Source organism: Phacochoerus africanus, chromosome 1 (assembly GCF_016906955.1).
Source record: "Phacochoerus africanus isolate WHEZ1 chromosome 1, ROS_Pafr_v1, whole genome shotgun sequence".
NCBI lineage: Eukaryota > Metazoa > Chordata > Mammalia > Artiodactyla > Suidae > Phacochoerus > Phacochoerus africanus.
In genome coordinates this window covers 381,533-393,808 of record NC_062544.1, presented here as the reverse complement: position 1 = coordinate 393,808, position 12,276 = coordinate 381,533, and the positions used below count along the sequence as shown (strand labels likewise).

The 12,276-nt window shown below is 61.4% G+C and overlaps 1 protein-coding gene across 3 annotated transcripts in view; it reads right to left on the bottom strand.

Moving 5' to 3' along the window:
- Positions 1 to 279: 279 nt before the first annotated feature.
- The window catches only part of CEP72 (centrosomal protein 72), a 34,807-nt gene continuing 22,810 nt past the window's right edge, over positions 280 to 12,276 (bottom strand). The window contains exons 7-13 of one of the 3 annotated variants that reach the window (XR_007134457.1): positions 11,167 to 11,435; positions 9,354 to 9,492; positions 8,187 to 8,383; positions 4,680 to 4,806; positions 2,522 to 2,625; positions 1,451 to 1,828; positions 280 to 835 (exon numbers count right to left, since the gene is read on the bottom strand). Coding sequence is in view for 2 of the 3 variants with exons in the window: in XM_047776091.1 (XP_047632047.1) it covers positions 1,532 to 1,828; positions 2,522 to 2,625; positions 4,680 to 4,806; positions 8,187 to 8,383; positions 9,354 to 9,492; positions 11,167 to 11,435 (1,133 nt within the window). In the remaining variant the exon portion in view is untranslated. Of the gene's footprint in view, positions 836 to 1,374; positions 1,829 to 2,521; positions 2,634 to 4,679; positions 4,807 to 8,186; positions 8,384 to 9,353; positions 9,493 to 11,166; positions 11,436 to 12,276 lie in introns of those variants that run through there. The other 2 variants (XM_047776091.1, XM_047777428.1) reach the window with 2 other exon arrangements.

The following is a 12,276-nucleotide window of genomic DNA, read 5'->3' as shown; positions in this document are numbered from 1 at the left end:
GAGCCGAGACCTGGAAGCAGCCTAAAGGCCCGTCGGCAGAGGACGGATAAGGAGATGTGGTGCGTATACACAGTGGACTAGGACTCAGCCACGAAAAAGGAACCAGTGCCATTTGTAGCAACATGGATGCAACTAGAGAGTATTTACAAGTGACCTAAGTCAGACAAAGACCAGTATCATATATCACCTACACATGGACTCTAAAAAAAATGGCACAAATAATGTCTTCTTTTATTTACAAAACAGAGACAGACTCGCAGACATAGAAGGAAGGGATAAATCAGGAGTTTGGGATTAACAGATACACACTGCTCTCTCCCTCTCTCTATAAAACTAAAAAGGACCTACCGTACACACAGAGAATTATACTCAATCTCCTGTAATAACCCATAATGGGGAAAAAATCTAAAAAAGAAAATTCCAGGCACAGTGCAGGGAAGGGACGGCTACCATCATCTACAGACTCCTGAGACCACAGGGCAACGAGAGAGTGACAACGTCCGTCCCGGCAAGAGCAGCAGCGCAAGGCGCATAGCACCGGAGACAGAGGCTGGCCGTCCTCAGAGCCGCAGTCCCGCTGTGCGGACGGCGTGCTGGGCTGGGCCCAGGACAGCACGTGTAGCCACTCGCCCAACCTCACGACAGGCCCTGAGGCCAGCAGTGGAGCCGAGGGCGTCAAGGCCCAGGCAGACGTGACATGGTGCCTGAAGAAAAGAGCTGTCAATGCCGACTGGACAGCAGAGACCATCAAATGAAGCTCCAGAGAACCAAGGAGACCCGAGTTAGGGGCGGGCCAGGCCTGGGAGTCCGGTGCCGAGGAACTGGAGCCCTAGAGCTGGGGTGCGGGGGAGAGGCCGGGTCAGGTAAGAAATACCAAGAAGTGCTGGCCAAAACGTGTCTACATTTGATGAAAAATACAAACTCAGGTCCAAGAAGCTCATCCCACTCCAAGCGAGAAACAAAGTGACAGCAGGGGGCTCTTCCCCAAGCTCAGGACTGATTAGTGACAATCTTTACACACACAGAAGATCTGATGAGGACCACCCCCCACCCCCCGCTCCACACACACACACACACACACACACACACACACACACGGATGACCCTTCCCTGCGAAGTTACCAAAACCACCACCTGATCCTGGCGAGCGGCGGCGCCAGCACCCCGGCCCGCAGCTCTCCTCCCTCGACCTGCGGCGCCCCGTTAACAAGCTACTCCGTTTTGCCAAAGGAAGTGAGAATCACATGGAGGTGAGTGCCCCAGTGCCCACATGGTGCCAGGGTTCCCTGCGTGCAGTCCAGGAACTGTTCCCGCTCACGACTGGGCGCACGGGCATTCAGTGAGAAGCGCGGCTTTAGCGAGAGAGAAAGCGCATCTCCGAAAGCGGGTCTGTTTATTACGCAAGCACTGCTCGTTCCTCAGTAGCTGACTTTCTGCTCCTCATACGTACCTGCTTTCTCGCCCATTAGGCAGAGAAATACAGCATTTTCTCCACCTCAAGATACTGGATGAAAACTGAATGCTGTTTGTCTCATTCAAAGAGGAGAGGAGCCCGGCTCGAGCCTGTCTTTTTAGGGTGTTTCAGGACATGAGGCCCAGGCTCGCCGGCCACCTCCAGAGAGAGACGCTGAGGGCGCCGGCTGGTGGGGCCGGAGCCCAGGGCTAGCAGCCCCCGGGGCCGGGGCCGGGGCCGGGGCGGCCGGGGCACAGGGCCATGGTCTTCTTGAGCTCGTGGTAGCTCCAGTGCAGCTGCTCCACCTCCGCCTGGTGCTGCGCCCGTGCCTGGCCCAGCTCCTGCAGGAGCCGCTCGTTGGTGCTGACCAGGGACCTGGAGCGGAGGCAGGGGCGGCGCTCAGCGCGGGGCGGACCAGAGTGGAGCCCTCCCACTGCCCGGCCTGACGAGCACCTCGGGCCCGGTGAGGCCCCCACCGCTCCAGGTCCAGAGACTGAGCTAGTTCTACTTCCCGGTCAAACAGAAAGGGCCCTCTTCCTAACGCTGCCGTGGCCACAGCATCGTCGGGAAGTCCTGACTTTCCACCCTCTGAGCCATTTTCAACACGGGTGGGTTTCAGGAACAGAGAGGGGCTGTCGCTTCCAGGCGGCCCTCTCGCCGGCGGCACCGACCGAGGGCCGTCTGTGGACCACGAGCAGCAGCCGGCGCAGGGCCACTCCCTCCACCAGGCTGGTGAGCGCCCCCTGCCCTGGCCCTAGGGCCCCAGCCCTGCCCTCGGCGCTGCGCTCCGAGGAGCCCAGGGGGCTGTGGCCTGAGTGAGAGGAGAGGGGAGAGCAGAGGAAAAGGGCGGGTAGGGCCAGAGCGCTGCCCACACGCCTGGGGCTGGGATGAATCCCAGCGGCCTATGCCCTCCTGCAGCCACCACCCGCTTTCCAGCCCCCAGGCCACTGAATGAAAGCTGGACTCCGCGCGCACAGCCAGGGAGGAAAGGGGAGTCTCTGCGCGTGGAAGAGAGCAGACGAGCCCCGGCCGAGGGGGCAGGTGCGGCCGGCCCGGGAGCCCAGGCACCTGTGGCTCTCCTGCAGCATCTGGGTGAGCTCCTGGAGCTTGTCGTAGTGCTCCAGGTGCTGCTTCAGCTCCACGATCTCGCCAGAAAGCCTCTTCACGCTGGTCTGCAACCCTTGCGAGAAAAGGCGGAGTCACGTTCAGCAAAATTCACTCCTGTTTCCTGACCAAAACCATTCTAGAGGCTTTTTTTTTTTTTTGGCTGCATCCACAGCATACACAAGTTCCCCGGCCAGGGGTCAAACCCGAGCCACAGCAGTGACAACACCGGGCCCCCAATCCACTGTGCCACCAAGAAGCTCCACCACCTGCTCCAGAGTTTAAAGTGCCCCTGGGGAGTTCCCGTCATGGCGCAGTGGTTAATGAATCTGACTAGGAAACATAAGGTTGCGGGTTCGGTCCCTGCCCTTGCTCAGTGGGTTAATGATCCAGCGTTGCTGTGAGCTGTGGTGTAGGTTGCAGACGCGGCTCGGATCCCGCGTTGCTGTGGCTCTGGCATAGGCTGGTGGCTACAGCTCCGATTGGACCCCTAGCCTGGGAACCTCCATATGCCGAGGGAGCGGCCCAAGAAATAGCAAAAAGACAAAAAAATAAAAATAATAAAAAAAATAATAAAGTGCCCCTGGGATGCAGGGGAAGGACAGAGCCTGGAAAAGGCCGTGAGGGTGATCAAGGCAGCCCCACCCAGGGCCCAGCACTAGCCCTGCCCTCTGGACACCCCGAGGGGCGCACGCAGTGCAGAGCAGAGGTGGGTGGAGGTCCCCGGGCTGGATCTGCTGCTGGCTGGCCATCAGGAAGGGCCCGAGGGCAGCCTGGGGCTCTGGGGGGAGGGGCCGGCGTCCCCATGGCCTCGGGGTTTCCAACTGGAGGGAGGAAGAAACAGACTTATGGGCTCTTGGATACAAACTCCTCCGCGGGTAGACACCACACACCAGGCAGAGGAGTGACAGTGACAGAAGGTCCTCAGCAGCAGTGGGGACACATCCTCTGAGGGCTAAGAAAACGCCTCTCAGAATCAATACCACCCCAACGACCAGGTGGGGGTCTGAGTGAAAGGTGTCTGGGGGGATGGCAGGGCTGCGTGGTTTGGGGACTGCCCAGCACTCTGAACACCAAGAGTATGTGACAAAACCAGGAACCCAGTGACAATAGTCCAGAACCTGGTGATCAGGTGGCTTCGAGATCCCAAACACAAAGCAGGCCAGGGTCCCACATGGCCTCCGCCTATTTGGGGTGTGTGTGTGGGGGGGGGGGAACGGCCAGCAGGGGGCAGTGCACGGACCTGGGGACAGAGAGACCAGAGTCCCTGCTCTTAGGGGAAGCCCCAGGGGACCGCTGGGGAACCACAGCTGACACAGGAAGGCTGGGCCTCCTCTCGAGGGAGAGGTGGGGTGACCACTCCCGGCCAGCCTGTCGGTCCTTCTAGATGAGGCTGCTCTGCAGACAAGGTGGGGACAGGTCCTGGAAGTCCCCACGGGAGGCACCACACGGACATGGGACTCCAGGAGGCCAGTGCCGAGGGCACAAGGACACAGACGCATGAGGCACCTGCAGACGAGGGAGCCGCCTCCAGAGCGGATCAGGACCGTGCCTGCACCTGCTCCAAAGCCCCCCAGACAAGAGAGGGGCTGCCAGACACCAAAGAACCGGCGAGCCAGAACCGCGGAGCTGGGGCAGACTCGCCCAGAAGAAGATTGCGTGCGAGGACAGCCCAAAGAAATGGTGGTGACGTTCCATACGTGACAATGAAAAGAAGGCCGAGGGCTCAAGGACCCGGCCGACACAGGAGGGCAGGGTCTCAGGGAGGCTGTGCTCCCGCCCCGGACAGTCACTGCCTGGCCTTTAGGACCAAGTCCAGGCCCCTGGGCTGCACATCCCTGGCGAGACTGAAGCCCCCGCAGGACCCACGTCACCCCAGAGCGGGCTGCTCCCCGAACTGAAATCCCAAGTCCACTCTCGCAAAATTGGCAGAACGTCATCCAGGACAGCGAAGAGAAGGAAAGAGGAAGGATCTGGGGCTGGAAGGCACCGCGGCCAAGGAGACGGGTCCCCCGGGAGCAGGGGAGGGGGCCTCGGGCCAAAGCGCCTGTCCTCTCATCACAGGGACAGGCCGACGCCGCAGCCCGCGGACAGGCCCACGCGCACGCACGCACGCACGCACCAGTGATCTGCGCCGTCAGCGCGGCTGGGGCCTCGGCGCCCCTCACGTCTTTCTTCACGCTGCACAGGAGGGACTTTAGGCTGCTGCTCTCGTCCAGAGATCTGTCTAGACGCTGCCGCAGGTAATCCTGCGGACAGAGCCACACGAGTGCAGACAAGTTGGACAAAACCTCCTGGAGTCCAGAGGCACGTGAATTCGGGGGCTGCGACGGTGGAACCAAAGGGAAAGGCAGGGATCCCGCTTCGTGGCACATCCCCCACCAGCAGGCAGCCCCAGGGCTGAGAGCGCGGAGGGAGGGGCTGCCCAACCCCGCCTCCCCTGGGCAGGCCCCCTGGTCCCCAGAGCCTGGTGCCCCAACCCCTGCGGAGGAGCAGGAACAAGGGCTGGCCCCTCCAGGCCTGCTTCTCGGTCGGGAGCACAGATAGACCTCGGCATCTGTGCCCGGTGGCAGGTGGCCACCCTCTATCACAGGTCGGGGCTGTGGCCTCGGCTTCCTTCCTGTCCTTAGCATGAAGGTCACACCCAGGCGCTGATGGGACAGGAGGGTGGAGGAAAGGGGACATGGGCTGCCATCAGAGCCGGGGACACCACAGCCCTAGGACCCCTGGTAGCAGGGAGGCCATCCAAGCCACCTGCTGCCCGACTGTCCCACCGTCTGCCACAGGAACCCTGCAGGCATATCCCCAGCAGCAAGCAGGGGGCTCTGAACAGATCTCGTGGCTTCTGCCAGGGGAGTAGGCCTCCCAGCCTCAGGACGGCAGGACACCCTTCCTGCTCAGCAGAGGGCCAAACAGAATCTCCACGTCTCAGCTGCTCCTGTCCTGTGGCCCAAGGCCACCCTGGGGGACAGGGTCACTCTGAGCTCCCCCACGGCGACACTTCTGTGTGGGTGGCATTTGCACAAAGGCAGTACCTGGGGCCCATCTGTCTGGACTCAAATGGTCAGTGTACGGGGAAGGGTACCACCTACGCGCCTGCCCACACGCCCAAATCCATGGTCCCGTCCTCATCCTGACAGGCCTGCCCTGCCCGTGGGGATGGCAGGCCACAAGGTGACCTGCCCAGGCGGGGACAGCTGGCCTCCCTGGAGACAAAAGCCTTCTGCATGCAGGTTCCAAGGCTGCAGCCCTAACTCACTCTTCCCCTTTTTTTTTTTTTTTTTTTCCCTGTCTTTTGAGGGCTCCACAGCATGTGGAGGTTCCCAGGCTAGGGGTCGAATTGGAGCTAGGCCAGCCTACACCACAGCCACATGCGATACGAGCTGCGTCTGTGACCTACACCACAGCTCATGGCAACGCCAGGTCCTTAACCCACTGAGCGAGGCCAGAGATCGAACCTGCGTCCTCAGGGATGCTAGTCGGGGTCGTTTCCACTGCGCTGCAACGGGAGCTCCTGTCACTGGAACTTCTATAGGGACCCCACTCTGTCTGGAGGCCCCTTCGAGAAGCACGGACATGTTCCCAGGCACGCGGGACAGCCTTCCACTCCGGCGACTCCAACTTCTCTTATCAATGGTTTATACTGTTCAGTGTCAAGATCTTTACCTTTCTTGGTTAAATTTATTTCCCGGCGTTTTATTCTTTTGGATGCTGCATAAATGGCAGTGTTTCCTTGGTGTCCTTCTCAGAACAATCGGTGACATAAAGAAGTAAGAATGCTTCCTGCCGTGTCGACTTGGAAACCGGCCCTTCACCAGGTTTTCTCCTGCGGAGTCTTCAGTGTCTCCGCATCAATGACCACGTCATCGACAGAGAGAGCCTCTCACTTCTTCACGACTGGGGTGCTTCGACCTTGTCTCGTCTGCCTGCTCTTGCTACGACAGCTGACCCCTGAACAACCTGGAGTGGGGGTGGGGGCGCCCACTCTGATGGCAGTTTAAAACCTGCGCAGAATTTACAGTCAGCTCTCCAGGCCTGCAGCTCCGCATCCGCGTACCGCAGCACCAGCTGGGACAGCCACGCAGAAGCCAGCGGTCCTCTGGACCCGCCGTGCCGAGGAGCTGCAGGAGCGCACAGCCCTGCCTGGCCCTGGATGCTGGGGGCGCGCTGGCCACGAGGAAAGCCGAGGGCTCTTCGTCAACGGCCTTTACTGCGTTGGGGACTTTTTTATACTGATTTTGAGTGGGTTTTCTTTTCTAATCATGGGCACGTGTTGAACTTTGCCGGATGCTTTGCACCGGCCGTGAGGTCTGTATCCTCCCGCGTTCAACGTGGCGCTGGTTTGTGCCCGCTGAGCCGAGCTGGCACTCCAGGGGACAGCACCCTTGGCAGTGGCGTATCATCTTTTTCATGTGTTGCCTTCGGCACACTTGTCTTGTGTTGGGGAGGGATAGCGGCCTGCAGTCTTGTCTTGCGGTGTCTTCGGCTTGGCATCAGGACAGCACTGGCTGTGGGAGAGGAGTCTGAGAGCACTCTCTCTCCCTCTGTCTGGTGGGAAACGTCTAGGAAGGTACGTATCAGTTCTCTGCATGGTGGTGAAACCGTCCGTTCCTGGCGCTTCTTTGTGAAGGGGTGGCTTACTAGCCAATCCGCTGTTGGCCTGCTGAGGTGTCAGCTCCCCCGACACGGTCCTGGCAGCTGGCGTCTCCAGGAGTTTATCCCTTCTTCTAGGCTCTCTGACACGCTTGGGTACAACCACTCCTCGACTCTCTTATTTCTGCGGCTCCCACTGCAACGTCTCCCTTTCACTTCGGATTCTGAGTCTCCTCTCAAACCTTAGTCTAAGGATTTGTTGATTTTTGTATATTTTCAAAACCCAGCTCAGTTTCGTTGATTTTTTTCTACTCTCTCTTTCTGCTCTGATCTTTATTATTTGTTTCCTTCTGCTTACTCTGAGTTTAGTCTCCTCTTTTTTCTAGTTTCTCAGGTGTGAAGCTAGGTTGCTTGAGACCTTTTTTCCATCGCAGGGCAGGCACTTACGAGTGATGGGCCCATGGTGGTCACGCAGGACAGGACGAGGCGGCCTGCCAGGAAGGAGCGGGCTCGCCGCGGAGGCCCTCTGGCTGCCCTTTGGCGCCACCCGGCGGCGGAGTTTCCCCCGGTGCAACAGGACCTCTTGGGTCCCACGCTGGGCTGATGCCCGCTGGACGGCAGGAGGGGCCCAGGGTCACCCGGCTGACAGGGACCTCTCTCCCCAGTGCTCTGGGGGCCTGAGCCAGGGAGACTGTGGTCACAGATACTCCGCCTCAAGCCCAGCCTCACCCTCTCTCGTCTCTCCCGCTTGACCTCTCAGAGCAGCTGACCCAGGAGAGGCAAGACTGGGACCTGTGGTGATGCTGCCACCCCCAGTCGCTGTCACCTGGGGTTGCGGAGCGGCAGGCAGGCAGCGCCTCTGAGGAACAGCTGGAGGTGCCAGGGGCGGGGAAAGCGTGGGGGGAGGGGGCTGGGTCCTGGAAGGATGGCGGGGGCAGGGGGGGGGGGCGCCCAGAGCTGTACCCGACAGCTGCGGGGGAAGCCACCCTCACTCCGCCCCTTGGGTGAGCAAAAGGAACAAACAGGAGGGGCTCACCATCTCCTTCCGAGTGCTGCCGAGTTCCAGCACCACCTCGCTCAGCTTCGCACCACACTGCCGCTGCAGCTCGCCCAGGTGACTGTGCAAAGACTTATTCTCCAGAGTCAGGTAGCCAATTTCTTCACTCACAGTGGTTGAACTGTCCTGAGCAGCTGTAACTTCTTGAAGAGATGACAAAATGTGTCGTGCCTGAGCTGGAAGTAAGAATCAAAAACAGCATTTTCGTCGAAAGAAAGCGTGTAAACAAAACACGCTCAGTGCATTTTGAGTAACATGGGCTACATGCCTCGAAAACAGGGACCGGCGTGGAGACTGGAAAGGGACACGGGCACCACTGAAATGACCTCACCAGCCTCTTCAGCCCCAGCCCCTGGGGGTGACCAGCAGGTGCAGAGCACCTGTTCTATCCGGAGAAAAGGGCGGCCCGGGAACAGCATGGCTGAGACGGTCTGTCTGAACGCTCTTCCCCAGCACCGCGCAGCCTGGCAGCTCCCCGACTGGGAAGGCAGACCAGTCCTGCTGCAGCCCTGGGAGGGTGTGGGTTTACGGGGGCTCCCGCTTCTCAGAGCACCCTGATTCCAGAAGGAGAAGCTGAGGAGCCGAGACTCGGAGCAGACACTCAGGAGGCTCTGGTGGGGCTGAGGTGACAGGTCCAGGCGGAGCCCAGGGTCTGCTAGAAAGGGGACAGCTGGCAGGTCCCTCCTCCCTGGGACAGGTGAGGCTACACCAGGCTGTAGAAGGTGGCCCTGGGGACGAAGCGTCTCCCTGTCCCACACCCTGGCTCTGGACGCAGGTCCCCCGTGTGCCCGAGCAGGCACCAGGCGGAAGCAATCCCAGGTCCCCTCTGGGAGGGTCTAGGCCGCAAGTCATTTGCAGCAAAACCTCAGCACGTCCAGGGCTCTGCACTCAATCAGATGCTCTGAGGATCTGGAGCAGCAACTTCCTCAGGTCTGCAATCCCCACTGAAACCAGAGCAGGGACAAGCAAACACCCAGGGAGTGCCAGCAGGTGGGAGACAAGAGCCACGGCCGTGAGAAGTTCCCTGTGGCTGCTGCCTGGGAGGACCCAGATGCAGGACCGTCCCTGCAGCGCAGGCACGGGGACCACAACCCAGCAGGGCACGAGCACCTGCACGCAGAGTGGGGCTGCTGGCCCTCGACTCACCCAGGAACAGCTCGTTGCCGTGCAGCGACCTGCAGCCACTCCAGTACCTGTCCACCAGGTCAAGGAGAGCTTCCAGGAGCAGCCCCTCCAGGGCGGGCCTCTTGCCAGGCGCAACAGCCAAGGGCAGCCTGGGACACACCTGCACGGACACAATGCACGGCCTCGGCTGTTTCTGTCCCCGAAACCCAGGGGTTCGATGCCGCGCAAGGCTTCCAAGGCGGTCGGCTGCACACTGTGCTGGGGCCTCACCCCACCACTGGCACATGCATCGCCAACCTGCAGGGTGGCATGTGGGCATTGCTTCCCTGCGCCTGGCACATGTGGCCCCTGCACACGGGGAGGAACGGCTGAACTGCCACCGAGTGTAACAGTGGGGAAGCCTGTCCTGTCGGTGTCCAGAGACGGCGGTCCCGGGCCCTCCTGAACCGGCCCCAGCGACTCCGGGAGGGAGGAGGAGACCCCTCTTGGCCTGAACGGTCACAGGAGCCCCACACGGCAGAGGCCGGGCCACAGTCAGGACCTTTGGTGCCCTCTCCTTCCCTTCAGCCATTTCTCAGCGCTGCTACGAGGCTACTGCAGACAAGGGCACAGCTCCTGCCCGCCTGCCCACCTGAGTGCCCGGGGGACACTTCCCAGGAGCTGGGATCTGGGGAGTAAACACCAGCGACGCCAGAGCTCGGCGTGGAGCCCTGCCTTCCCGGCGGGCTCCTCCCTGTTACTTAACGAGCGAGGCTCTTTGCTTGACGACTGTCTGAGGGGAGTGTGGGAGCCCGGGGTGCCCTGAACTGGGCCGGCCCCTCCCTCCCAGAGGCGCCCCAGGTGCACCGGTGGTCAGCGCGGTGACACAAACGCTGGCGGCTGGCGCCCCCAAAGCCAAGAGTGAGGGCCCTTAAGGGAGCATCTGGCACAAACACCCCCATCAGAAGCTGCACCTGGACGCTCGGCCCCAGGCACAGGTGACAGAGCTGAGGTCCCCAGGGCTCGACCCCGCTCCACCTGAAAGCGTGGGGTCATGCCCTCCCCAAGAGGGCAATCACCGCGAGGTCACGGCGCCCCAACCAGCAGCGCTCCTGCAAAGCCCCAGCCCGTGGTGGAAGGCCGGAGCTCCTGGGGCGCCTCTGCCCTGGGCGACATCCACCCAGGAACGGGAAGGCCAAGCACATGCCCAACTCAAGCAAAGCCCCGTGTGCCTCCCTACCTCAGTCCAAAGACACTGAGAAGCCAGACAGCGGCCCGAGCAGCCGTGAAAGCAGAGCTCCGCCCCACGGCGAAGCTGCCACCACCCACGACAACCACTGCGGGCCAGGGCTGGCCCTATAACTGCCAGCTTCCCTGATGCTGCCGTTTCAGCTCAGGACCAGCCAACAACCACAGGGACAAGGTCCCCTCACCAAGATCACAGGACGCACGGCTGGCTCCCCCTCGGCCTCCCCGGCCATGGCCCCCCTCCCACTTCCCCGGCCGCACACGGGAGTGACGCGGCAGGGCCATCCCCCACCTCCCGAGCCCTGCCGGTGGCCTTGGCTCACGTCCACTACTTTGAAAGTGTCTCAGCCCCCACTGGCTCAGGGACAAGGGCAACTGTCATCGTCCACTCTGGGTGGCTCCAGGGGAGCACTTCCCGCCTAGCCAGGAGGCCCTGTGAGCCAGCACCGCTGCTGGAAGGGTGCCCCCTCCAGGACAGGTGACAGCACCAGGGAGATGCTCGTCTAAGAGCCGTGGTCACCCAGGGTCACAGTTGGCGCTGGGAACGGAAGACGAGGCCTGACCGCAGACAGCAGCCCCTGGACCCCTCCCCCTCCACCAGGCTCACCTCGCTCTCGCTGAGGGGCCTCTGCGGCTCGGGCGCCAAGGCCGCTGAGTGGGACACGGTGCCCTGGCTCCAGCCCCCCGAGCCATTCCTCCGGCCCAGGCCCTCCCCCAGGCAGCTCAGACTCTCCTGGTCCGCAGGCGTCTGGAAGCTCCCGCCTGGCATTCTTCGCTTCCTGAACTTTTCGGGAGCAGGCAAGGGATCCAGGGCCTTCTGTGTCGACAGACTTGACTTCTGAGAAGAGGAGGCCGAGTCCTCACTGTCTGTGGCCTCTGTAACGGAGAAGGGGCAGAGCCCTCACCACCAGGCGCCCTGGGCTCAGGGACCAGCACCGCAGGCTAAACAGCTGTGGGAGATCCACCCAAGAGGTGATCTCTTTAACAAATTAAACAATTTAACAAATGACCTGACCTGGAGTTCCCGTCGGGGTGCAGCGGAAACAAATCCAACTAGGAACCATGAGGTTGCAGGTTCGATCCCTGACCTCGCTCAGTGGGCTAAGGATTCGGCACTGCCGCGAGCTGTGGTGTAGGTCGCAGACGTGGCTTGGATGCCATGTTGCTACGGCTGTGGCGCAGACTGGAGGCTGCAGCTCCAATTAGACCCCTAGCCTGGGAACCTCCATCTGCCGCAGGTGCGGCCCTAAAAAGAAGAAAAGACAAAAACAAATGACTTGACCGACTACTCGGGCCAGCTTGGCAAACTACGCAACCAAGTGGAGTCAAGTGAGTGGCACCTAAAATCTGGAAGTTACACTGGACGTAAGGGTTTGTTCCCAAGACCCCCCCTTCCCTGGTGCAGATCCGCCTCCCGGAAGCCCCGGCCCCGGCTGGCTGCGGACCAGGGGCCCCCTTCCAAAGCAGGCCCTGGGCCTCCTGCACGCGGACTCTGCAGACCCCGGCTCAGATCTGCCCCCCAAGGCTGCCCTCGGGCCAGGCCCCCCTCAGGGCTCGCGCCGGGTCGGGTCCTGCAGCCCCGGGTCTCATGAGCACCGTCACACCCCGGCTTCCCCAGCAACCCTGGGCGGGGCTGCTGGTGACCTGCGTGACGCCGCCACTGTCGTCTGGCTGCCTGGGTCAGAGACCACCTGGACACCAACCCCCACGGCTCTGT